Below are 26025 nucleotides of genomic sequence, written 5' to 3'. Positions count from 1 at the left end.
TACATTTGATTCTTTTAATCAAATGCATGATTCTTTTAATCTAGAACAGCTCATCTTTCTCTTTTACACTCCTTTTTTCCTCCCCCCTTCTCCCTCTCCATGCAATTGACTTGTTAAAGAAACATCCATCAGTTGTCCTGTGTAATATCCCAGTTTGGATTTGTCTTTGCTTCTGTGTGGTGTCATTTAACTTGTTTTATAACTCCTGTGTTACCTGTAAACTAGAAGTTAGAGCTAAAGGCTTGACTAGATTTCATTCTTTTGCATTTCTCATTTGTATACTCATAAAATTATTTAGACAAATTTATACAACAAATAAATTATTTAGTTAAATAAAATCTATTACATTATTTTCTAAGGTTTTCATTTATTTGATCAATGACTATTCAATAAATATTTAGAGTGCCTAAATATTTTACCAGAAATTGAGCTGTCCTTCACCAGTTAACAGGACTGACATTGTAGTTCCTAGCTTAAATGATGATTCTAGCCTCCATTGGTAACAATTATGGAGCCACAGCTTGATGTGAACTGAAAAGCTTGCATGGAAAAATCAGCATGAGAAGCATTTTCTCAGACCACAATGGCATAATATTAGAAATAAACTACAATGAAAACATTCCAAAAAATTCAAACACTTGGAAGCTGAATAGCATGCTATTAAACAATGATTGGGTTATCAATGAGATCAAAGAAGAAATTAAAAACATCCTGGAGACTAATGACAATAAAAACACAACAATGCAAATAATATGGGACACAATGAAAGCAGTCCTGAGAGGGAAGTTTATAACTCTACAGGCCTACATGAAAATAGAAGAAAAAATAGTAATAAATCATCTAACTCAACAACTCAAAGAATTAGAAAGAGAGCAACAAGAAAAGCCTACAGTGAGCAGAAGAAAGGAAATATTAAAGATCAGAGCAGAAATGAATGACATAGAGACCAAAAAAAAAAAAAAAAAATCCAAAAGATCAACAAAACCAAGAGCTGGTTCTTTGAAAGGATAAACAAGATTGATGAACCTCTAGCCAGACTCACCAAGAAGCAAAGAGAGAGGACCCAAATAAACAAAATCAGAAATGAAAGAGGAAAAATAACAACAGACCCCACAGAAATACAAAGGATTGTTAAAAAATACTACGAACAACTCTATTCTAACAAGACAACCTGGAGGAAATGGACACATTCCTAGAAAAATACAACCTTCCAAAACTTACTCAGGAAGATAATAAAAATCTCAATAGGCCGATAACTATGGAAGAAATTGAAGCAGTCATCAAAAAGCTTCCAGCAAACAAAAGCCCGAGGCCAGACGGCTTCACAGGGGAGTTTTACCAAACATTCAAGGAAGAACTAAAACCTATCCTCTTCAGAATATTCCAGAAAATTCAAGAGGAAGGAACACTTCCAAGCTCACTCTATGAAGCCAGCATCACCCTAATACCAAAACCAGATAAAGATAACACAATGAAAGAGAATTACAGGCCAATATCCCCCATGAACATAGATGCCAACATCCTCAACAAAATTCTAGCAAATTGAATCCAGCAGTACATCAGAAAGACCATACACCGTGACCAAGTAGGATTTATCCTGGGATGCAAGGATGGTAAAATATCCGCAAATCAATAAACGTGATACATCACATAAACAAATTGAGAGATAAAAATCACCTAGTCATATCAATTGATGGAGAAAAAGCATTTGACAAAATCCAACACCCTTTCTTGATAAAAACTCTCAACAAAGTGGGAATAGAAGGATCATACCTCAACATAATAAAAGCCATATATGACAAACCCACAGCCAACATCATACTCAATGGGCAAAAACTAAAACCATTTCCCCTAAGAACAGAAACAAGACAGGGATGCCCACTCTCACCACTCCTGTTCAACATAGTGCTGGAAGTACTAGCCATTGCAATTAGACAAGAAGAAGGAATAAAAGGCATCCAAATTGGAAAAGAAGAAGTAAAACGGTCCTTATTTGCAGATGTCATGATACTGTACATAGAAAACCCTAAAGACTCCATCAAAAAATTATTAGACTTAATAAATGAATTCGGCAATGTAGCAGGATACAAAATTAACGCCAAGAAATCTATGGCATTTCTATGCACCAATAATGAACTTACAGAAAGAGAAACTAAAAAAGCAATCCCATTTACCTTCACACCAAAAAAATTAAGATACCTAGGAATAAACTTAACTAAGGAGGTAAAAGACCTATACGAGAAAAACTACAGGACACTGAAAAAAAGAGATAGAGGAAGACATAAACAGATGGAAGAACATACCATGTTCATAGATTGGTAGAATCAACATCATTAAAATGTCCATACTACCCAAAGCAATCTATAAATTCAATGCACTTCCCATTAAAATACCAATGGCATATTTCACAGACCTAGAATGAACTTTCCAAAAATTCATCTGGAATAAAAAAAGACCCCGAATAGCTACAGCAGTCCTGAGAAAGAAGAACAAAGTAGGTGGGATCTCAATACCAGATATCAAGCTGTATTACAAAGCCACTGTTCTCAAAACTGCCTGGTATTGGCACAAGAACAGACATATAGATCAATGGAATAGAATAGAGAACCCAGAAATTGACCCAAATCACTATACTCAATATTTGACAAAGGAGGCATGAACATACAATCGAGTCAAGACAGTCTCTTCAATAAATGGTGTTGGGAAAATCAGACAGATACATGCAAAAAAAATGAAACCAGACCACCAATTTACACCATACACAAAAATAAACTCAAAATGGATCAAGGACTTAAACATACGATGGGAAACCATAAAAATACTAGAGGAATCCATAGGCAGAAAAATCTCTGACATATGCCAAAGCACTTTCTTCACTGATACTGCTCCTAGAGCAATGGAAACTAAAGAGAAAAATAAACAAATTGGACTACATCAAAATTAAAAGCTTTTGCACAGCAAAGGAGACGATCAATAAACAACAAGAAAGCCCACTGCATGGGAGAACATATTTGCCAATGATATCAACAATAAGGGTTTAATCTCCAACATGTACAGGGAACTCATGCAGCTTAACAAAAAGAAGATAACCCAATGAAAAAATGGGCAACTGATCTAAATAGACAGTGTATGAAAGAAGACAGAAGGAAGGCCAAGAGACATATGAAAACCTGCTCAAAGTCACTAATCATCAGAGAGATGCAAATCAAAACAACAATGCAGTACCATCTCACACCTGTCAGAATGGCAATCATCAACAAATTAACAAACGACAAGTGCTGGTGAGGATTCAGAGAAAAAGAAACCCTCGTGCACTGCTGGTGGGAATGCAGACTGGTGCAGCCACTGTGGAGAACAGTATGGAGTTTCCTCAAAAAAACTGAAAATGGAACTCCCATTTGACCCAGTGATCCCACTTCTAGGAATATATCCCAAGAAACTAGAAACACGAATCAGAAAGGATATATGCACCCCTATGTTCATAGCAGCACAATTCCCCATAGCTAAGATTTGGAAACAGACTAAGTGTCCATTAGCAGATGAGTGGATTAAAAATCTTTGGTACATCTATACAATGGAATACTACGCTGCGGTAAAAATGGAGTTCTTACCATTTGCAACAACATGGATGGAGATGGAGAGCATTATGCTCAGTGAAATAAGCCAGTGAGAGAAAGATAAATATCACATGATCTCACTCATTTGTGCAATATAATGAACAACATAAACTGATGAACAAAAATAGATCCAGAGACAAAGAAACATCAATCAGAATGTCAAACCTCAGATTGAAGGTAGGGGAGGGTGGGGGTAAGGAGGAGAGATCAACCAAAGGACTTATATGCATGCATATAAGCCTAATCAATGGACACAGACAACAGGGGGGTTGGGGGCATGAATGGGTGGTGGGGAGTAATGGGGGAATAAGGACACATATGTAATACCTTAATCAATAAAGAAATTTTAAAAAAGTAATAAAAAAGGAAAAATCAGCATGAGAAGCATATTATAACAATGCTTTTTATTTTAACTCATATCCAGTGAAGAACAAGTGGATGTGGAACTTGTGCAACGTGGAGATATCATTAAAGTGGTTCCAGGAGGCAAATTTCCAGTGGATGGTCGTGTTATTGAAGGACATTCTATGGTAGATGAGTCCCTCATCACAGGTATGTTCTTCAGAGGGTCGTGAAAGTTAAGTGAATCCAAAACGTTAATGAAAAATAGGCATGCAAGGTGAAGAGCTTTTTGTAGAAATTGGAATGAGTAAATAATGAGCAAAGAGAATATGAGTTATTTTAAGACTGTATTAAATTGTCCTGCCTGGTGTGGCTCAGTTGGTTGGGCGTCGTGTCATGCATCAAAAGGTTGCTGGTTTGATGCTGGATCAGGGCACATGCCCCAGTTGTGGGCTTGATCCCCAGTAGGATCAATGTTTCTCTCTTTCCTCTCTATAAAAAAAATCAATAAACATATTTTTAAAAGACTGTATTAAGTCAATTTCTGCAGATTTACTTTGTGGTTTTAGTTTTGCTAAGTGAAGGCTCTTTTCACTAAGAATTTTTAATTACTAGAACATATAACCACAGGAAATTGTCTAATTCTCCTGTAGACCCCAGTAAGACTTTGGCAAATTTACCTGACCAAATGCCTATTTTGTCTTCCTGCCCTAAAGATTGTTCTAGTCTGAGCAGGGATAGGACTCCAGGTTTTCCACATCAGCGTCTGCTCTAAGAGAGCAGTTTTAGAATACTTAGATAACTAATGCCAATTTGAAGCAGTACCAACATAACAACCCTTAGGAGAGTGACAGGAGAAGCTCCGCTTATGGACCAGGTGGAAATAACTTAGAACTCTGTGTTTCTCAATAGGTGTGCTATTGCCAGTTTCAATGGGACAATTCTTAGTTCTGAGGGACTCGCTTGCACATTGTAGTACACTTAGTATTCTTTTCTTTCGTTTATTTTTTTTAATAGGTATTATATGTGTACATATCTTACCATTGCCCCCCCCCACCCCACTCCCATACATGCCCTCACCCCCCAATGTTTTGCATCCGTTGGTTATTCTTATATGCATGCATATAAGTCCTTCGATTGATGTCTTATTTCCCTCCCCTCCCTAACCTTCCCGCTGTAATTTGACAGTCTGTTTGATGCTTCTTTGACTCTGTATCTATGTTTTTGTTCATCAGTTTATAATGTTTTTTATTATCCACAAATGAGTGAGATCATGTGGTATTTTTCTTTCATTGACTGGCTTATTTCACTTAGCATAATGTTCTCCAATTCCATCCAGGTTGCTACAAATGGTAAGAATTCCTTCTTTTTTATGGCAGCACAGTATTCCATTGTGTAGATATACCATAGTTTTCTGATCCAGTCATCTGCTGACGGGCACCTAGGCTGTCTCCAAATCTTAGCTATTGTAAATTGTGCTGCTATGAACATAGGGGTGCATATATCCTTTCTGATTGGTGTTTCTAGTTTCTTAGGATATATTCCTAGGAGTGGGATTACTGGGTCAAATGGGAGTTCCAATTTCAGTTTTTTGAGGAAACTCCATACTGTTCTCCACAGTGGCTGCACCAGTCTGCATTCCCACCAGCAGTGCATGAGGGTTCCTTTTTCTCTGCATCCTCGCCAACACTAGTCGTTTGTTCATTTGTTGATGATAGCCATTCTGACAGGTGTGAGATGGTATCGCATTGTCGTTTTGATTTGCATCTCTCGGATAATTAGTGACTTTGAGCATGTTTTCCTGTGTCTCTTGGCCTTCCTTCTGTCTTCTTTCAAAAAGATTCTATTTAGGTCCGTTGCCCATTTTTTTATTGGATCATTTATCTTCCTTTTATTAAGTTGTATAAGCTGCCTGTAGATGTTGGAGATTAAACCTTTATCAGTGATAACATTTGCAAATATGTTCTCCCATACAGTGGTCTTTCTTGTTGTTTTGTTGATGGTTTCTTTTGCTGTGCTAAAGCTTTTTATTTTGATGTAGTCCCATTGGTTTACTTTCTCTTTGGCTTCCATTGCCCTAGGGGCAGTATCAGTGAAGAAGTTCTTTCGGCATATGTCTGAGATTTTGCTGCCTGTGGATTCCTCTAGTATTTTTATGGTTTCCTGTCTTATGTTTAAGTCCTTGATCCATTTTAAGTTTATTTTTGTATATGGTGTAAGTTGGTGATCTAGTTTCATATTTTTGCATGCATCTGTCCAATTTTCCCAGCACCATTTATTGAAGAAACTGTCTTGACTCCATTATATGTTCATGCCTCCTTTGTCAAATATTAATTGTGCATAGTGGTTTGGGTCAATATCTGTATTTTGTATTCTATTCCATTGATCTATATGTCTGTTCTTGTGCCAGTACCAGGCTGTTTTGAGGACAGTGGCTTTGCAATACAGCTTGAAATCTGTTATTGAGATCCCTCCTACTTTATTCTTCTTTCTCAGGATTGCTGTGGCTATTCGGGGTCTTTTATTATTCCAGATGAATGTTTGGAGAGTTCTTTCTAGGTCTGTGAAATATGCTGTTGGTATTTTAACGGGGAGTACATTGAATGTATAGCTTGCTTTGGGTAGTATGCACATTTTAATGATGTTGATTCTACCAATCCATGAACATGGTATGTTCTTCCATCTGTTTATGTCTTCCTCTCTCTCTTCTTTCAGTGTCCTGTAGTTTTTCGCGTATTGGTCTTTTACCTCCTTAGTTAAGTTTATTCCTAGGTATCTTTAATTTTTTTGGTGCGATGGTAAATGGTATTGCTTTTTTAGTTTCTCTTTCTGTAAGTTCACTGTTGGTGTATAGAAATTCCATAGATTTCTTGGCATTATTTGTATCCTGCTACTTTGCCGAATTCATTTATTAAGTCTGTTAGTTTTTTCATGGATTCTTTCGGGTTTTTTATGTACAATATCATGTCATCTGCAAATAAGGACAGCTTTACTTCTTTTCCAATTTGGATGCCTTTTATTTCTTCTTCTTGTCTGATTGCAATGGCTAATACTTCCAGTACTGTGTCAAACAGGAGTGGTGAGAGTGGGCATCCCTGTCTTGTTCCTGTTCTTAGGGGAAATGGTTTTAGTTTTTGCCCATTGAGTATGTTAACTGTGGGTTTATCATATATAGCTTTTATTATGTTGAGGTATGATCCTTCTATTCCCACCTTGTTGAGAGTTTTTATCAAGAAAGGGTGTTGGATTTTGTCAAATGCTTTTTCTGCATCAATTGATATGACTATGTGATTTTTATCTCTCAGTTTGTTTATGTGATGTATCACGTTTATTGATTTGCGGATATTGTACCATCCTTGCATTCCTGGGATAAATCCTACTTGGTCATGGTGTATGATCTTTCTGATGTACTGCTGGATCCGATTTGCCAAAATTTTGTTGAGGATTTTGGCATCTATGTTCATGAGGGATATTTGCCTGTAATTCTCTTTCATTGTGTTGTCTTTATCTGGTTTTGGTATTAGGTTGATGCTGGCTTCATAGAAGGAGCTTGGAAGTGTTCCTTCCTCTTGAATTTTTTGGAATAGTCTGAGGAGGATAGGTTTTAGTTCTTCCTTTAATTTTTTGGTAAAACTCCCCTGTGAAGCCGTCTGGCCCCGGGCTTTTGTTTGCTGGAAGCTTTTTGATGACTGCTTCAATTTCTTCCATAGTTATTGGCCTATTGAGATGTTTAGATTCTTCCTGATTGGGTTTTGGAAGGTTATATTCTTCTAGGAATATGTCCATTTCCTCCAGGTTGTCCAGTTTGTTGGAATAGAGTTGTTCATAGTATTTTTTAACCATCCTTTGTATTTCGGTGGAGTCTGTTGTTATTTCTCCTCTTTCATTTCTGATTTTGTTTATTTGGGTCCTCTCTCTTTGCTTCTTGGTGAGCCTGGCTAGAGGTTCATCGATCTTGTTTATCCTTTCAAAGAACCAGCTCTTGGTTTTGTTGATCTTTGGTATTGGTTTTTTGGTCTCTATGTCATTCATTTCTGCTCTGATCTTTATTATGTCCTTCCTTCTGCTCACTGTGGGCTTTTCTTGTTGCTCTCTTTCTAATTCTTTGAGTTGTTGAGTTAGATGATTTAATAGCATTTTTTCTTGTTTTTTTGAGTAGGCCTGTAGAGCTATAAACTTCCCTCTCAGGACTACTTTCATTGTGTCCCATAGCAATTGCATTGTTGTGTTTTTATTGTCATTAGTCTCCAGGATGTTTTTAATTTCTTCTTTTATCTTGTTGATCACCCAATCATTGTTTAATAGCATGCTATTCAGCTTCCAAGTGTTTGAATTTTTTGGAATGTTTTTATTATAGTTTATTTCTAATATTATGCCATTGTGGTCTGAGAAAATGCTTGATATGATTTCAATCTTTTTGAATTTGGGGAGACTTTGCTTGTGACCCAGTATGTGGTCTATTTTTGAAAATGTCCCATGTGCACTTGAGAAGAACGTATATTCCGTGGCTTTGGGGTGAAATGCTCTGAAGATGTCAATTAGGTCCATTTGATCTAGTGAGTCATTCAGAATTGCTGTTTCTTTGCTGATTTTTTGTCTAGAGTATTTATCCAGTGATGTCAGTGGTGTATTAAAGTCTCCTACTATGATTGTATTGTTGTCAATCTCTCCCTTGATATCTTCTAGGAGTTTTTTTATGTATTTGGGTGCTCCTGCATTGGGTGCATATATGTTTACCAGAGTTATATCTTCTTGTTGAATTGCTCCCTTTAGTATTATGTAGTGGCCTTCCTTATCTCTTGTTATGGCCTTTACTTTGAGGTCTATTTTATCAGAGATAAGTATCGCAACCCCAGCTTTTTTCTCATTTCCATTTGCCTGAAAAATGTTTTTCCATCCCTTCACTCTCAGTCTCTGTGAATCCTTTGCTCTGAGGTGGGTCTCTTGTAAACAGCAAATATATGGTTTATGTTTTCTTATCCATTCAGCTACCCTATGTCTTTTGATTGGTGCATTTAATCCATTTACGTTTAATGTTAACATTGACAAGTACATGTTTGTTGTCATATTTTTCCTTAGTGTTTGTGTTTCTTTTTGCCTTTCTCTTTCTTCTTTTTACAGCAGTCCCTTTAGCATCTCTTGCATTGCTGGCTTGGTAGTGATAAACTCTCTTAGCCCTTTTTTGTCTGTGAAGCTCCTGATTCCACCTTCAATTTTGAACGATAGCCTTGTTGGGTATAGTATTCTTGCATTCAGACCCTTGCTTTGCATCACTTTGTGTATTTCATTCCATTCCCTTCTGGCCTCTTGTGTTTCTGTTGAGAAATCAGTTGATATTCTAATAGGTGATCCCTTGTAGGTAACTTTCTGTCTCTCTCTGGCAGCCTTTAAGATTCTTACTTTGTCGTTAGTGTTCGCCAATTTAATTATGATGTGTCTTGGTGTTGGTCTTTTGGGGTTCAACTTTTTTGGGACCCTATGTACTTCTTGGACTTGCATAGTTTTTTTCTTGCCAATATCAGGGAAGTTTTCTGTCATTATTTCTTCAAACAGGTTTCCTATTCCTTGCTTGTCTTCCTCTCCTTCTGGTATCCCTATTATTTAATATTGTTTCCTTTTATGTTGTCCCAAAGCTCCCTCTCCCTTAGGCTCTCCTCTTGCTTTTTAAGTCTTCTTTCCAGTTGCTGCTGTGTTTGTGTGTTTTTTCCTACCTTGTCTTCTAATTCGCTGATGCGGTCCTCAGCCTCTTCTAGTCTACTGTTTAAGCTTTCCAATGTGTTCTTTATTGCAGCTATGTCATTCTTCATCTCTTCTTTGTTTCTTTTCATGTTGGTGACATTCTCATTTAGCTCCTTATAGTTCTCATTGAGTTGTGTGTATTTGTCATCCATCCGTTTAAACATCCTTATAACCATTACTCTCAATTATTTCTCTGTTAAGCTGCTAGCCTCAATTTCATTTAACTCCCTTTCTGGTGATTCCTCTTTTTCTTTCCTTCGGGAGTTGCTTTTTTGTCTCACCATGTTTTCCTGTAATGTTTTAATTGTAGATCCAATTGCTTTGCTACCCAGGTTCTTCTGGTGATGGTGATACTGGTGTAATCTCTCAGTTCTCCTGGGCTTGGTAATCTAGTGTAGCTCCCTACTTGAGCTATTTGGGTTCTCTTGATGTAGGCCTGCAAGCTTGAGAGGCCCAACTGCGGTGTCTAGAAGTCAGCCGTGGAGGGGTGCGTCCCAATTTTTGCTGTCTTGCACCCTTAATTGAAATCACGCGTGCCCAGTGGGGACTCACAGTGGCACCAAGGAACTGTGTGTTGGGGTGATGTGGCTCAGGGGGCCTACACTCTGGAAAGGTTTGACTGTGATGCCCAGAGTTCTGTAGTTATGGGGTGGGCAGACTCAGCTTTCACTGCTGCACCTGTGGTGGATAGGCGCTCACTCCTAGTGGCGGCTCACAGGAGCACCCGCGGTAAGTTTGCCAGCAAGGCACACTGAAGCACTCTGAAGGGCCCTGGCAGTGTAGCTGTGTAATTGAGGTGCCTAACTTCTAAAGATTTCTCTTTAGGGCAGATCCTATGGTCTCAGGGAGTATTCAGATTCCATGGTATTAATCAGTGTGGGATTTGGGTGTGGCTATATTGGTTGTCTGGAGACTGGAGGGAGGGGCTATCTCTCAGGAGAAAATGGGGACCGGGGCTTAGATATGACTCAGCACCAGACTCGCTTCCACCTCTCCTGGACCATCCGCTGCCTACTCTCCCCAGATTCCACAACCCCACTCCTTCCTGTACCTCAGCCACAGGTAATTGTCTGTATCCTAAAGGTCCTACGAACTAGGTTCAGTGGAGAAAGGCGCAGGCCACAGCGCGAGGAGAGACCTTGTCTCTGCAAGTTCCTCTCTTGCCGGCACTGAGCGTTCCGGCAACTCTTCAGGGCTGCCTTAGAGCTCAGATCCCAAATCCAGACTCCAAGGTCTAAAATACCCTACCTCCTGCAGTCCCGTGGACCCCCCTTTTTTTTTTCAGTCAGATGCTTTGCCTGTCCTCAGGGATGCGGCTTGGCGCTGTGTAGTTTCTGCCTGACCTTCTGGGTATAGAGGTCCGGCAGATTCTACTGTCTAGATCTTTGATTTTACCTTTATTGGGGGGATCTCTGCCCTTCCCGGCTGCAAACTGTCTCACCAGCTTAGCCTCCTTCACCAATTTGGGCTGGATTCTACTCGTTTCAGCTGCTCCCTCTATTTGCTCCAGGACAAGGCTCAGGACACGTCCGTCTATTCTGCCGCCATTTTGTCTCCTAAAGTTATTATTGATAGGTACTTATTTGTCGCCATTTTCTTTACCCCTGTGTTCCTTCTTCACTTCCTATTTCTTTCTTTCTTTTTTTTTTTACAGCAGACCCTTTAGCATTTCTTGCATTGCTGGTTTGGTGGTAATAAATTCCCTTAGTCCTTTTTTGTCTGTGAAGCTCCTGATTTCACCTTCAATTTTGATTGATAGTCTTGCTGGGTACAGTATTCTTGGATTCAGACCCCTCCTTTGCATGACTTTGTATATTTCATTCCATTCCCTTCTGGCCTGATGTGTTTCTGTTGAGAAATCAGTCGCTAGCCTGATGGGGGTTCCTTTGTATGTAACTTTCTGTCTCTCTCTTGCTGCTTTTAAGATTCTAACTTTGTTGTTGGTGTTTGCCAATTTAATTACAATGTGGCTTGGCGTCGGTCTTTTGGGGTTCATTTTGCTTGGGACTCTGTGAGCTTCTTGGATTTGTGTAGGTTTTTTCTTCCCTATATCAGGGCAGTTTTCTGTCATTATTTCTTCAAAGAGGTTTTCTATTCCTTGCTCAGCTTCCTTTCCTTCTGGAACCCCTATTATGCGGATGTTGTTTTGTTTCGTGTTGTCCCAAAGTTCCCTTAGGCTCTCCTCCTGCTTTTTATTTTTTGTTTCTAGAAGCTGCTCTACTTGGGTATTTTTTCCCATCTTGTCTTCTAGCTCATTGATGTGGTCCTCTGCTTCTTCAAGTCTACTCTTGATGCTTTCTTTTGAGTTCTTTACAGCAGTGATGTCATTTTTCATTTCTTCTTGGTTCTTCATTTCCTCTTGGTTCTTACTCATATTGTCGAATTTGTCTTCCATTCTTTTCAGCCACCTTATGACCATTTCTCTGAATTCTTTCTCTGGAAGGTTGCTTGCTTCCATTTCGTTTACTTCCTTTTCTGGTGATGCTTGCTTTTCTTTCATATGCGGGCTGTGTCTTTGTCTCCCCATGGTCTCTCTTCTCTGGATGTCTGGTTATGTAGTTCTCTCTCTCCTGCGTTGATTTAAAGGCACAAAATACAACACCACGTGGTACAACACACAAGGCACTGAACAGAAATGTATTCACGATATTAATAACCTCCATTAAAGGTGACAACCATAGAAAGGCAAATTAGGGGATAGGAGAGAAAGAAGAAGAGGAAAAAGAAAGAACAAAAAAAAAGGAGTGTCAAAATGAAATTGGGAAAAGGAAAAAAAAAGTAAGAGAGTCTAGAAAGAGACTAAGAGAGAAAGGGGAACAAACTATATATATGGGGAGAAAACTCCAATAGAACAACCACTAATCCCAGCAAATTCCAGCAACATTTACCCGCGGATTAATACAAACTGCAACACCAACTAACATCAAGTGAGGCAAGGGAAAATAGAAGCAAAAAACAAGCAAAAACAAAGCAAACAAAAACACAACAACAAAGAAACAAAAAAAAAGAATAAGCAAAACAATCTCACAAAAAAGCATAAAATTTCGATATAATCAACATTCAAACAAACAACAACAAAAGGACAGAGAGAAAAACAATTTTTTTGAATAGTTAAGACAGCGAAGAGAGAGATGTGTTTGGACTTGGAGCCGGGGATTGGAGATTAGATATATAAGTAGGGTGAAATTTTAACAGGGGGTAAACAGAAAGAATAGGGAAGATCTAAAGCAGGAATAGGGTAAGAGAAACAGGACACCAAAAGGGGAAAGGTTAGGAAGAGAGTGATGGCATAAAGGTAGAGTTGAGATAGAGTAAAACAATGCTAAAGTAAAGATGAAAATAAAATGTAGAATACTAATCCCAAAGTAAAATAAAGAGAAAATAAACTGATACTTTACAAAAAAAGGTAATATAGTAGTAGTAATAATAATGATTGAAAATAAAAATGTAATAATTAAAAAGGTAAAATCAAGTGAGGAAAAAAGAAATTAGTTTCTTGAGCAAAAGATGCAAAAAATGAAAATAAAATGATAAAAATAAAAAATAAAAAAATAAAATGTGCAGTAGTGAAGGTCATTCACTTCCTCCATTGTTCTGTTTGGCACGCCTGTTTCTCAGTCCGGACAGTATTGCAGTTCCCTGCGTTCCACAGTTCCTCAGTGTTGTGAGCCAGTCCTGATTTTTAAGCAGGCGGTGTGTCTTAATTTCTTGTATTCCTTTATTTTTGATTACACAAGAGTCAATTTGTGATTCAGCCCCTGTGTGGCAGTGTTTCTGGATTGACTTCCAGATCTATTGGGCCTCTCTAGCCTGTATTTAGATCCTTCTTTCCCTGTGGCACTCCATACCGGTTTTTGGAAGTGGGCTGCCTCAGAGCTGGCTCTCGGATGGTCACTCCCCGCTCCGATCCCCACGTTCCAGAAAAACAACCTTCCCCTGCAGTCTCCTAGGGTGTCCCCAACTGGGTGATCCTATGCATTGAGCCTAGCAATCAGAAGCAAGGATTTGAAGAGGAAAAAGCCCAAGTGTGCGAACAATGGGTCTGCGCGCAAGTCTAAGCAGCCCGCACACCTTTGAAATTCTTAGGCTGTCCCTGCACATCAGATCAAAATGGGTTGCTTTATAGAGATCCCTTCTGTTAGCAGCTCTGAGGATCCCCTTCCACATTCACGGATCACACCAGCCCCAACAGCCACGGATTTTTCTAGGCACAGACTTCCCTGGTCCTCCAGCTCCCGCAAAACATGCGTTCCTCTCTCCCGCCGGGACCAGAGACCTCACCTTATCCCAGGCGAAATCTGGCCTTTCCGTGGTGGAGTGTAGAGCTCCTCTGAATCCGCGTGTTTGCGCCAATTGGGGGCTGGTGCTCTCCAGCTCGCAGTTGTTCGGTGGTTGCTGCAGTTGTGGATTTTAAAGCTTCCGATATGCTCCACTTTACCTTTCAAGATGGCGCTGTCTCCGCGTCCGAGCCCATAGCTCCGGGAGAGGACCCAGTTGCAGTGGGGGCTGCCCGGTCAGGGGAACCCCGTCTAGCAGTCCCCCACCTTCTCCTGGAGTTTAGCTGTCCCTTAACTTGCCAACAAACACTCCTTGTGCGACCCTCAGCTGTTCTTTCTTTCTGCTCTGGGACAAGGCTCGGAACATGTCTGTCTATTCCGCCGCCATTTTTCTCCTCCCCCACTTAGTATTCTTGACCCTGGCCCACTAATTAGAATAGCAGCACCCCATCACCCACCAGCATTTATTACAAGAACTCCCTCCCACATATATAAATGTTCCTTGGGAATAGGCTGAGAATAAAATGATCTTAAACTAGGGTAGAGTTCCAAAAAGATCTTCTAACACGAGCTAGTATATTAGGTTTTTCCAGTTTAAGACAGTATGCCTAGGTTTGACCCAGAACTGACATAAGGAAATAGGTCAACTTTCACCTGGGCATTTGTCCAAATTCTATTTCAGGAAGTAAGAATTTTCTTTTTAGATATTTTTTGACAATTAACAAATAATGGTATATTTCAAGATAGTGCTTATTTATACTCCCTAAATCTATCTTTACTCCTTATACAGGGGAGGCAATGCCTGTGGCTAAGAAATCTGGCAGCACAGTGATTGCTGGTTCCATTAACCAGAATGGGTCACTACTTATCCGTGCAACCCATGTTGGAGCAGACACAACCCTTTCTCAAATTGTAAAACTTGTGGAGGAGGCACAAACATCAAAGGTAACTTAATTCCCTAGGACAGTGGTCGGCAAACTCATTAGTCAATAGAGCCAAATATCAACAGTACAACGATTGAAATTTATTTTGAGAGCCGAAAACCAACTTCTGCGCATTGGCCATGAAGTTTCAATCACACTGTATGTGCACGCCCGCACGTGGTATTTTGTGGAAGAGCCACACTCAAGGGGCTAAAGAGCTGCATGTGGCTCGCGAGCCGCAGTTTGCCGACCACTGCCCTAGGAGAAACAGAAAGTATTTTATTTAAAGCTCACTCAGTATAAATCTTTATTTAGTTTTCATATTTTCCTTTAATTAATTCTAATTGCATTAATAAGGAATTTATTAAAAAAGCTCTGTGCTCTATTTATTATAAAAAGGAAACTTTGATTTATATATATATCATTATTATTACTATTATTATTATTAAATTCTAGGCTCCTATCCAGCAATTTGCAGACAAACTCAGTGGCTACTTTGTTCCTTTTATTGTTATTATTTCCATTGCTACCCTCTTGGTTTGGATTATAATTGGATTTCTGAATTTTCAAGTTGTGGAAACCTACTTTGCTGTAAGTGTGACATATAACAATTTTTTACCATATGTAAAACAGTTTGTGTATTTTTTGCATAAGTAATTAATTGGAAAGTAACCTTAATAATTACTAGTATCTTTAAGAGACTGGAGTGGGAGGCTGATAAGAATAACATTTGCATTTCTGTAAATATAAAAGATTTCCTTTTAGAAAGTTTTTTTTCATTATCACATGTGATTTTCCCAAAGCAGGCAGGGGAGGGCAGTTGTGGGCAATCAGGCCAGCAGGGGAGGGTAGTTGAACTTTTACATTTTATGCCTAATCTCATTTCCAGCATTATTTTGCTATCACAAAGGACTATAGATATACTAGAGGCCCGGTGCACGAAATTCGTGCACGGAGGGGGGTGTCCCTCAGCCCAGCCTACATGCTCTCCAATCTGGGACCCCTCAAGGGATGTCCGACTGCTCTCTCACAATCCAGGACTGCTGGTTCTCAACTGCTCACCTGCCTACCTGCCTGATTGCCCCTAACTGCTTCTGCCTACCAGCCTGATCACCCCCTAACCACTCCCCTGCCAGCCCAATTGCTTATAACTGCCCTCCACTGTAGGCCTGGTCGCCCCCAACTCCCTCCCTTCCTGGCCTGGTCACCCCTAACTGCCCTCCCCTGCTGACCCGGTCACCCCTAACTTCCCTCCCTTGCCAGCCTGGTCACCCCCAACTGCCCTCACCTGCAGGCCTGGTCCCCCCCAACTGTCCTACCCTGCAGGCCTGATTGCCCACAACTGCCCTCCCCTGCTGGCCATCTTGTGTACACATGGGGTCGGCCATCTTTGACCACATGGGGGCAACCATCTTGTGTGTTGGAGTGACGGTCAATTTGCATATTACTATTTTATTAGATAGGATTGAGGAAAATCTTGGGATCTCAGCTCTGCCACATACCATCTGTGTGATCTTAGGTCAATGTAATTTCTCGATGAGCTTCATTTTCCTCATCTATAAAGTGAGATTTTAATAATCCCATCCTGCATAACTTGTGAAAGTTAAATAAGATTATATATTAGAAACACTTAGTACTTTATTAAATGCTTTATAAATGTAAGATAATATTGGGCCCTGGCCAGTGTGTCTCAGTTGGTTGAGCATTGTCTCGTACCAAAAGGTCACAGGTTCAATTCCTGGTCAGGGCACACACCCAGGTTACCTATTAGATCCACATTGCATGTTTCTCTCTCACATCAATGTTTCTCTCACTTCCTCTCTCTAAAATCAATTAAAATATTTTTAAAGATAATATTAGTGCCTGCTTCTCTCTAGTTCTATGATAGTCTCTAAAGTATTATGTCATAAAGTGATAAAGTAGACCTGGACTATGTTTCATTTTAGAGATATAACCTTTAAGTCACTTCTCTTAGCCTCAGTTTGTCATCTGTAATATAGTGATGATAATACCTAAATTGCAGGATTGGATTTAATGTAGGTGAAAACATGCACATCTGACATATATGAAAACATAAGATTAGATGTTTATGAAAGTCCCTTCCAACTCTGCTAGTGTATAGATGAACACTTAGTTTAAGTATTTGAGAACTTAGTAAGAAACTAGCACTGTAAAACCATTATTGCTAAGAAAGTCTTACTTTGTTGTGTTTCTTTATTTTAAAAGATGCTGTTCTGTATAGTGTTTTATGTTGTTTGGCCCTTCAATTAAAGAACAAGTAGAATCATAACAACTGTGTACCTATTCCATAGTATGGTCATTAGTATAATAAAAAAAAGTTCTTTAATTGATTCCTATTGGTTAAGTAAACATTGGAGAGAATTTCTGGGAGGTATTTTGGAATGTGTATCATGAGTTCAGGGGATCTTAGGAGATTTCTCCTAGTATAGTCAATCATATTTACCCACACAAGCAAATATTCAATGCCATTAAGAGTTATACTGCCCTGGCTGGTGGGCTCAGTGGTTAGAGTGTCAGCCCATGCACCAAAGGGTCACAGGTTCAATTCCCAGTCAGGGGCATGTACCTGGGTTTCAGGTTCAATCTCCAACCCCAGTGGGGGCATGTGCAGGAGGCAACCAATCGATGTGTCTCTCTCACATCAATGTCTCTCTCCCCCTCTCCCTTCCACCCTTCCACTCTCTCTAAAAGAAGTTCTTGGGTGAGAATTAACAAATAAATAAACACATTAAATAAATAACCCTGGCTGGTGTGGCTCAGTTGGTTAGTCATCCTGCACTCCCCCCACTCCCCTCCCCCCACTCCCTTTTCCCTCTAAAATAAACAAAAACATATATATTTTTAAAAAGAGCTATACTACCAGATATACTCAGTTCACAGTTACGTCCAAAAGAATTTTATTGAAATGTGATTAAGCTCCCTTTGCATGCTGGGTGATTTTTTTTCCATTGTCTTTAGAGAGGAGTGTGGAAGGTAGGCCTCAGTATACAGAGATTCAGAATTCCTTTTTATTATGATCAAATTTGTTGAGAATTACGTCTTATGTTTGCAGCTATTTTTGAAAGTCCCTAATAAAAATACTTACTGTTAATATGCGGCAAAAAAGCTGACTTTTATGTTCCTTATATTCATTCCATAGTTTGTAACTGTAAATTAGTAAAATTGAAATTTTGATTTGGGACCATGACTTGTTTACCAGTTATGTCACAATTTCTTTTATTCATAAAAAAATTTCAAATGTTTTTCTTACTAGTAACTAAAACATATAAGTTGGTAGTTAAGTAGGATTATGTATGACTTCAAAATTGAGATTTTATTTTAGTAGAGTTAAACTTTGTTTTATATAGCTCTAAATCAGTAACCAAAATTCATGCCTTTCTTCTAAAGGGCTACAACAGAAGTATCTCCCGAACAGAAACAATAATACGCTTTGCTTTCCAAGCCTCTATCACAGTTCTGTGCATTGCATGTCCATGTTCACTGGGTCTGGCGACTCCAACTGCTGTAATGGTGGGTACAGGAGTAGGCGCTCAAAATGGCATACTAATCAAAGGTGGCGAGCCATTGGAGATGGCTCATAAGGTAAGATAGTCCCCAGAACTAAGAATTGTCCCATCCAAACTGGCAGTAGCACACCTACTGAGAAACACAGAGTTCTAAATTATTTCCACCTGGTCCATAAGCCAAGCCTCTGGCACTATCCTGAGGGTCGAGGTAGGAAAGGTGTTATTTTGGTTCTGTTCCAGATTGTCCTTAATTATCTAAGGCCTCTAAAACTACTAGAGTCCTACACTCTTAGAGCAGATGCTGATGTGGAAAATCTGGAATCCTATCCCTGCTCAGACTAGAAAAGTCTTTGGGGCAGGAAGACAGAGGAGGTGTTTGCCCAGGTCTTTCAGGCTTCTAACCTTTTTGTGTGTGACTCCATGTTTGTGTTCTTCACTGCGAGGTAGCACTTGTGGTTACATTACAGTTTCTTTGCCTTTCTGCCACCAGATGTCATTTTACAACTATGATTTCAGGAATATAATCCTATCCCTGGTCTCTCTCATATTAGGATTTTCATAATCTCAATCAAGGCTGCTTGACTTCAACTAAAACCATATTTCTTCTAGTATGTTCTTATTATGAGGATATGAACTATATAGAATTCATGCATATACTAAACACAGAACACAGTTTAAAACAGATTTGGAACCTCATCTAGTGAATACAGGCTATTAATTTTTATAGGAATTTTTCTATTTTGATATAATTTCAAACTTAAAGAAAAATCGCAAGAATAGTATAAAGAATTTCTGTAATCCTTTACTGCAGATATCAGCCTCCTTTCCTAAGAAGAATGATACTTTTTTACATAACCACAGTACAAAGTTCAAAATCAATAAATTAATATTGATATAATACTATTATCTAATCAATAGTCCATATTCCAGTTTCCTCAGTTGTCACCAAAATATCCTTTATAGCTATTTTTTAAAAATATGTTTTTATTGATTTCAAGGAGGAAGGGAGAGGGAGAGAGAGATAGAAACAACAATGATGAGAGAGAATCATTGATTGGTTGCCTTCTGCACACCCCACATTGGGGATTGAGCCCACAACTTGGGCATGTGCCCTGACTGGAATCAAACCGTGACCTCATGGTTCATAGGTCAACGCTCAACCATTGAGCCACACCGGGTGGGCCTTTATAGCTATTTTTCCTCTTGTCAGGAATAATGCTTTCTATTTAGTTGTCATATTTTTTCATCTCGGTTCCTCAAGCTATTTATTTTTTAGGGTTTGTATTTTGAGCTTACTGTGAGGTGACTGTGTTTTCTAATTGCAGACTCTTCCTTATTCCTGTCTGAGTTGCAGTTCCCTCATTGATTCCCTGAGCTCTCTCTTCAATAAAGTCAAAGCAGCCCAGCAGGTTTTATCTGGTGCTCACTTCAACTTAATTATTTACCTTTCTTTTATAATTATCTTCCTAATGCCCAGATTTCCCCTATAGATCTGTAATCCATTGCTATTTAAAGTCTTATCTTTCCCTGGAGGCACTCGCAGGGGTGGGCAAACTTTTTGACTGGAGGGCCACAATGGGTTCTTAAACTGGACCGGAGGGCCGGAACAAAAGCATGGATGGAGTGTTTGTGTGAACTAATATAAATTCAAAGTAAAGGAGTGGAGGGGAGAGCAAGAGAACCCTCCTCTCTTTCGGCTCCGAGGGCCGGATAGAACAGCGGGCCGTAGTTTGCCCACGGCTGCACTAGAGGCATCTCTTAATTAACTATTAACAGTCAACCTTTAACAATTAGTTCTAGGTGTTTAACATGTATCCACAGTAGGTTAAACATTTGCAGTGTGTGTGTGTGGTGGGGAGGGGATGGAAAGTAACTAAAGGTATTTCTTCCCTTATTCTCCCAAAGACAGTTTATTAAGTCCAAGCTTATTAAGAAGTAAACTTCTTTCTCATTTCTGGAAAGGTGATATTAAGGATTATCAAGTCATATAGGTGTGCTGTATTTTAATTTTCTTACAGGTAAAGGTAGTAGTATTTGATAAGACTGGAACCATTACCCATGGAACCCCAGTAGTGAGTCAAATAAAGGTTCTAGTGGAAAGTAACAGAATATCACGTAATAAGATCCTGGCCATTGTGGGAACTGCTGAAAGTCACAGTGAACACCCTCTAGGAGCAGCCATAACCAAATATTGCAAACAGGTATGGTTTTTCCCCTTGTTTAGTAATGTAGTCATCTACTATTGGAATTACTCAGACCAAATCCAAACGCATTTAACCATGATTTATGTAGATAGTTGGTATAAGGCTTACAGAGACTTGTATTTTCTTATTTTATTTTATGATATGTCTGATTCTTCATATAGAGAAATATAAAGGTGAAAACAGGAATTAATTATAATGCTACACAGATAACTCCTGTTGACTAAAGAAAATAAGTAATACAAATTATGGTAAGAAACTTCAGATCAGAGAGTTGCATAAGGAAAAGGGAAAGTCTTATTCCCTGCCTACTTCCATAATTTCTCTCTCCAAACTTTAAGAAGTGTTAACCTGTTAACAGTCTTTTTAAATAACAGTTTTTTGAGGTACAATTCACATACTATAAAGTTTACCCTTATAAAGTGTACAATGCAATACTTTTTATTATATTCACTATTGTGAATCTGTTAACCACTTTTAATGCATATAACAAAATACATGCATTTATTGTTTTTTAAACTTTACATAGAAAGGTCACACAATGACCAATATTTGGTACCTTGTTTTTCAATTTTATTAAATGATTTTTCCATATCAAGACATATAGATCTGCCTCATTGTTTTTAATGGCTACATTATATTCTATTGTACAATTGGGTTTTGGCTCTTACAATATACAGTTAATATCCTTATCAGCTTTTGCAAGTTTATTCTATGTTAAATGCCTATTAATGCAATTGCTAGATCAAGGGATACATGCAGTTAAATTTGGGGGGGTACTTATTAAATTATATTTAGAAATAACACAGGAAATTTGAAAAGATCTCTGAAAAAGAGAGTTTGAGTAGTTACAAACTAAGGGTTACAAATCTTATTTCAGTTTAAGATCACCAATGGTGCCTTTCTCCAAATACATTTAACCTCTGACCTCAAAACTGCCTTCAGCAAAAGAAAAAACTGAAAACCACATGCAGTAACCCACAAAAGGAAATCATGCAGTTAAATTTTGATGAATACTACCGATGTCCATGTGAAAAATATTACCAACACCCACATGGAAGGTTGTAATAGTGTATACTTTCACCAGAAGTTATGACTGCCCATTTCCCCATTCTCATCAACACTATTTTTTTCCAATATAATAAGTAAAAAATGTTAACTCATTGGTGGTTTGCTTTTCATTTCTTAATTATGAATGAGGTTGAGCATATTTTCATATATGTATTAATCATTTGAATTTCCTTTTCTATAACCTGTTTGCTTGAATCCTTTGACAATTTTTCCATAGGGTTACTTACCTTTTTCTTATTGCTTTGTATACGTTCTTTGTAAGTTATTTCACATACTTTTATAGTTAAAATGTGGCAATTTCTACCATTGATGTTTCCATTTCTCTATTTGTTTTTTTTTTCCTTTTTACCTATTAACTATTACTGACCTGGCTTCTTTACATGCACATGAAACAATTTAGAGGATGAAGATATAAAGAGCCAGAATTCCTTGGTTTACTAAGAACACAGAATTATTCTAGAGAGGCACTCTAGTAATTAAAGGCCTTATTCTTTGTTTTGCCCTTTGCCCTGTACTGAACAGAAAATCCGACCTGACAGTAGAATTAAATATTTAACTTGTGATTCTCTACTGGAAAGGGCAAAGAATATTGATAAATCATCCATGTTTTCTTTCCCTAAGATTGGTATACATTTTAGAGAGTGGGATTAAAACAAAGGATTCTGAGGGTCTCCTGTAACTTTGGACATTATACTCAACACTTGGTTCCTTTGATCTTATTAAATCCACTATCATTTAAATATAGGTGATAAAAGCTCCATAAGTCCTCCTCTGTGAGTCTGTGTAGTAAAGTATTAAACTTGCCCAAAGGTTTGGCCTTTGGCCCTAGCTCCTAGGTCCTTGGAGTATGCTGCCTGATAAGAATGTCTTGGTTTACCTGGGGGCCTTGGGCCATGCCAGATAGTCTATGCTAATGATATGATTTATGTTGAGAGACCTAGGGCCATGCTATATCAGCTCAGCCTCTGGAAGGGCTAGAGACTAAGGCCAGCAATGGAGAAGGTCAGTCATGTCTACATGACTGAGGCCCAGTAAAAACTCTGGACACCAAGTTCCAGGTGAGCATCCCCGGTTGGCAACACTCCGTAGACATCATCATACATACTTGCTGAGTGAATTAAGCATTATTCACATGACTCTACTGGCAGGGGACCACTGGAAGCTCCATGCTGGGTATCTCTTGAACCTGTCCAATGAACCTCTTTCTTTTGCTGATTTTAATCCGTGTCCTTTCACTGTAATAAAACATAATAGTTAATATAAAGACCAAAAATTCCACTGTCAAATAGACAATGGTAAGTGATAATGTTGTTCTAAACATTTTAAGTTAACCAAAAGTAATCTTTGATCTTGCTAATGATGATCTTGGATTATTAGAACAATAGAGGAAATCCTTCTGTTTCTATTTGCTAGGAGCTGGACACTGAAACCTTGGGTACCTGCATAGATTTCCAGGTTGTGCCAGGCTGTGGTATTAGCTGTCAAGTCACCAATATTGAAGGCTTGCTACATAAGAATAACTGGAAATTAGAGGAAAATAATATTAAAAATGCATCCCTGGTTCAAATTGATGCAAGTAATGAACAGTCATCAACTTCGTCTTGCATGATTATTGATGCCCAGTTCTCAAGTAAGCTAATTTTCTTTGTAGTACCAATTACGGGACAGTAATTAATGGATGTCTAATTTATAATCTTGAACTATTATATAATAAATAAAAATTGGCATTATGGTTTCATTCTTGCACATCAATTTTACCATAGGCCTCTGATTGCTTCACTTAAGTTACTTGAGAACATTTTCCAACTATACTCCTATTTAAAAAAAAAATCTTTATTGTTGAGAGTATTATAGATGTCCCCCTTTTTACTCCTCATTCCCTCCTCCACCTGGTTCCTGCTCTGCCCCAGGCCTTTACCACCCTATTGTCTGTGTCCATAGGTAATGCATATATGCATATAAGTTCTTTGGTTAATCTCTTCCTGCCCCCCCTCCCCTCTTCCCTCTGAAATTCGTCAGTCTGTTCCATGTTTTCAGGCCTCTGATTCTATTTTATTCATCAGTTTATTTTGTTCATTAGATTCTATTTTGATTTTTAGATTCAATTATTGATAGGTATGTATTTACTAGAGGCCCGTTGCACGAAGATTTGTGCAATAGGCCTTCCTTCCCCTGGCTGCCGTCACCGGATTTCCTCTGGCACCTGGGACCCAGGCCTTCACTCTGGCTGCAGCGGAGAAGCCTAGCCTCGAGGCTTCTCCACTCTGGCCACAGCGGAGAAGCCAAGCCTCTTCAGTCTTCAGTCTTCAGTTGTCTTTAGTCTTCAGACTTCAGTCTTCACTCTGTGCCTGCATATGCAAATTAACCCGCCACCTTTGTTGGGTTAATTTGCATACTCACCCCTGATTGGCTGGTGGGCTTTGTGGAGGTACGGTCAATTTGCATATTTCTCTTTTATTAGTGTAGATTGCCATTTTATCATTCATATTTTTTATAAATCTTTATTGTTGAAAGTATTACATATGTCCCTTTTTCCCCCCATTGCCCTCTCCTACTCGCCTCCCTCCAAGCCTTCACCACCCTATTGTCTGTGTCTATGGGTTATGCATATACTAGTATGCATATGAGTTCATTGATTGATTTATTCCCCCCCTCCATCCTCCCCTGCCTTCCCTCTGAGGTTTGACAGTCTGTTTGATGTTTCTATATCTCTGGGTCTATTTTTGTTCATCAGTTTATGTTGTTCATTAGATTGTACATGTGAGTGAGATCATATGATACTTATCTTACTCTGACTGGCTTATTTTGCTTAGCATAATGCTCTCTAGGTCCATCCATGCTGTTGCAAATGGTTAGAGTTCCTTCTTTTTTACAGCTGCATAGTATTCATATATTTTTTGAAATATATTTTATTGATTTTTTACAGAGAGGAAGGGAGAGGGATAGAGAGTTAGAAACATCTATGAGAGAGAAATATTGATCAGCTGCCTTCTGCACACCCCCTACTGGGTATGTGCCCGCAACCAAGGTACATGCTCTTGACTGGAATCGAACCTGGGACCCTTGAGTCTGCAGGCCGATGCTCTATCCACTCAGCCAAACCGGTTAGGGCAGTATTCATATTTTTTAATCTCTACTTCATCTTCTTCCTCTTCCTCTTCTTAAAGAATACCCTTCAACATTTCATGTAATACTGGTTTGGTGGTGATGGACTTCTTTAGCTTTTTCTTGTTTGTAAATCTCTTTATCTGACCTTTAATTCTAAATGAGAGCTTTGCTGGGTAGAGTAATCTTGGTTGTAGGTCCTTACTACTCATCACTTTGAATATTTTTGCCACTCCCTTTTAGCCTGCAAAATGTCTGTTGAAAAATCAGCAGACAGTTATATGGGCACTCCCTTGTAGGTAACTAACTGCTTTTCTCTTGCTGCTTTTAAGATTCTCATTTTGCCTGGCCAGTGTGGCTCAGTGGTTGAGTATCAACCTGTGAACCAGGAGGTTGCTATTCAATTCCTGGTCAGGGCACATGCCGAGGTTCTGGGCTCAATCCCCAGCAGCCCAGCAGGGGGCATTCAGGAGGCAGCTGATCAATAATTCTATCTCATTGTTGATGTTTCTCTCTCTCTCTCCCTTTCCCTTCCCCTCTGAAATCAATAAAAAATATATTTTTAAAAATATTCTCTTTCTGTCTTTAACCCTTGGCATTTTAATTATGATGTTTCTTGGGTGTGGGACTCTTTAGGTTCCTCTTGTTTGAAACTCTTTGTGCTTCTTGGACTTGTATAACTATTTATTTCGCTAAGTAGGGATGTTTTCTGTCATTTATTCAAATACATTTTCAATATCTTGCTCTCTTCTCCTTCTGGCACCCCCATAATGCAAAATTATCCCAGAGGCTCCTTACACTATGCTCATTTTTTAAAGATTCTTTTTTTCTTTTTGTTCTGATTGGGTGTTTTTTGTTTCCTTATGTTCCAATTGGTTGATTTGATTCTCAGAATCATCCTCTACTCTACTGTTGAATCCCTGTAAATTATTCTCTATTTTAGTTAGTGTATGCTTAATTTCTGACTGGTCCTTCCTTTTTCAGGTCTTTGAAATTCTCACTAAAATTCTTAAAAGTCTCACTAAGTTCCTTGAAGCTCTCATTAAGATCCTTGAGCAACCTTATAACTATTGTTTTGAACTCTATATGCAATAGTTTGCTTACTTCCATTTCTTTCATTTGTGACATGTTTCTGTGTCTCTGCATTTTGGCTGCTTCCCTGTGTTTGTTTCTTTGTATTAGGTAGAGATGCAATGTCTCCTAGAATTGGTAGAGTGGTCTTG

General features: G+C 38.7%; 1 protein-coding gene across 2 annotated transcripts in view; it reads left to right on the top strand.

The window, feature by feature from the left end:
* The window catches only part of ATP7A (ATPase copper transporting alpha), a 233049-nt gene that overhangs the window by 178863 nt on the left and 28161 nt on the right, over positions 1-26025 (top strand). Inside the window, exons 12-17 of one of the 2 annotated variants that reach the window (XM_080653267.1) lie at positions 4042-4169; positions 14766-14920; positions 15355-15489; positions 18307-18501; positions 20444-20626; positions 23111-23327. In XM_080653267.1, the coding sequence (XP_080509393.1) occupies positions 4042-4169; positions 14766-14920; positions 15355-15489; positions 18307-18501; positions 20444-20626; positions 23111-23327 (1013 nt within the window). The remainder of the gene's footprint in view (positions 1-4041; positions 4170-14765; positions 14921-15354; positions 15490-18306; positions 18502-20443; positions 20627-23110; positions 23328-26025) is intronic. The other variant, XM_080653268.1, reaches the window with a different exon arrangement.

Source organism: Plecotus auritus (genome assembly GCF_963455305.1).
Source record: "Plecotus auritus genome assembly, chromosome: X".
NCBI lineage: Eukaryota > Metazoa > Chordata > Mammalia > Chiroptera > Vespertilionidae > Plecotus > Plecotus auritus.
This window is presented reverse-complemented; position numbering and strand designations above follow the sequence as displayed.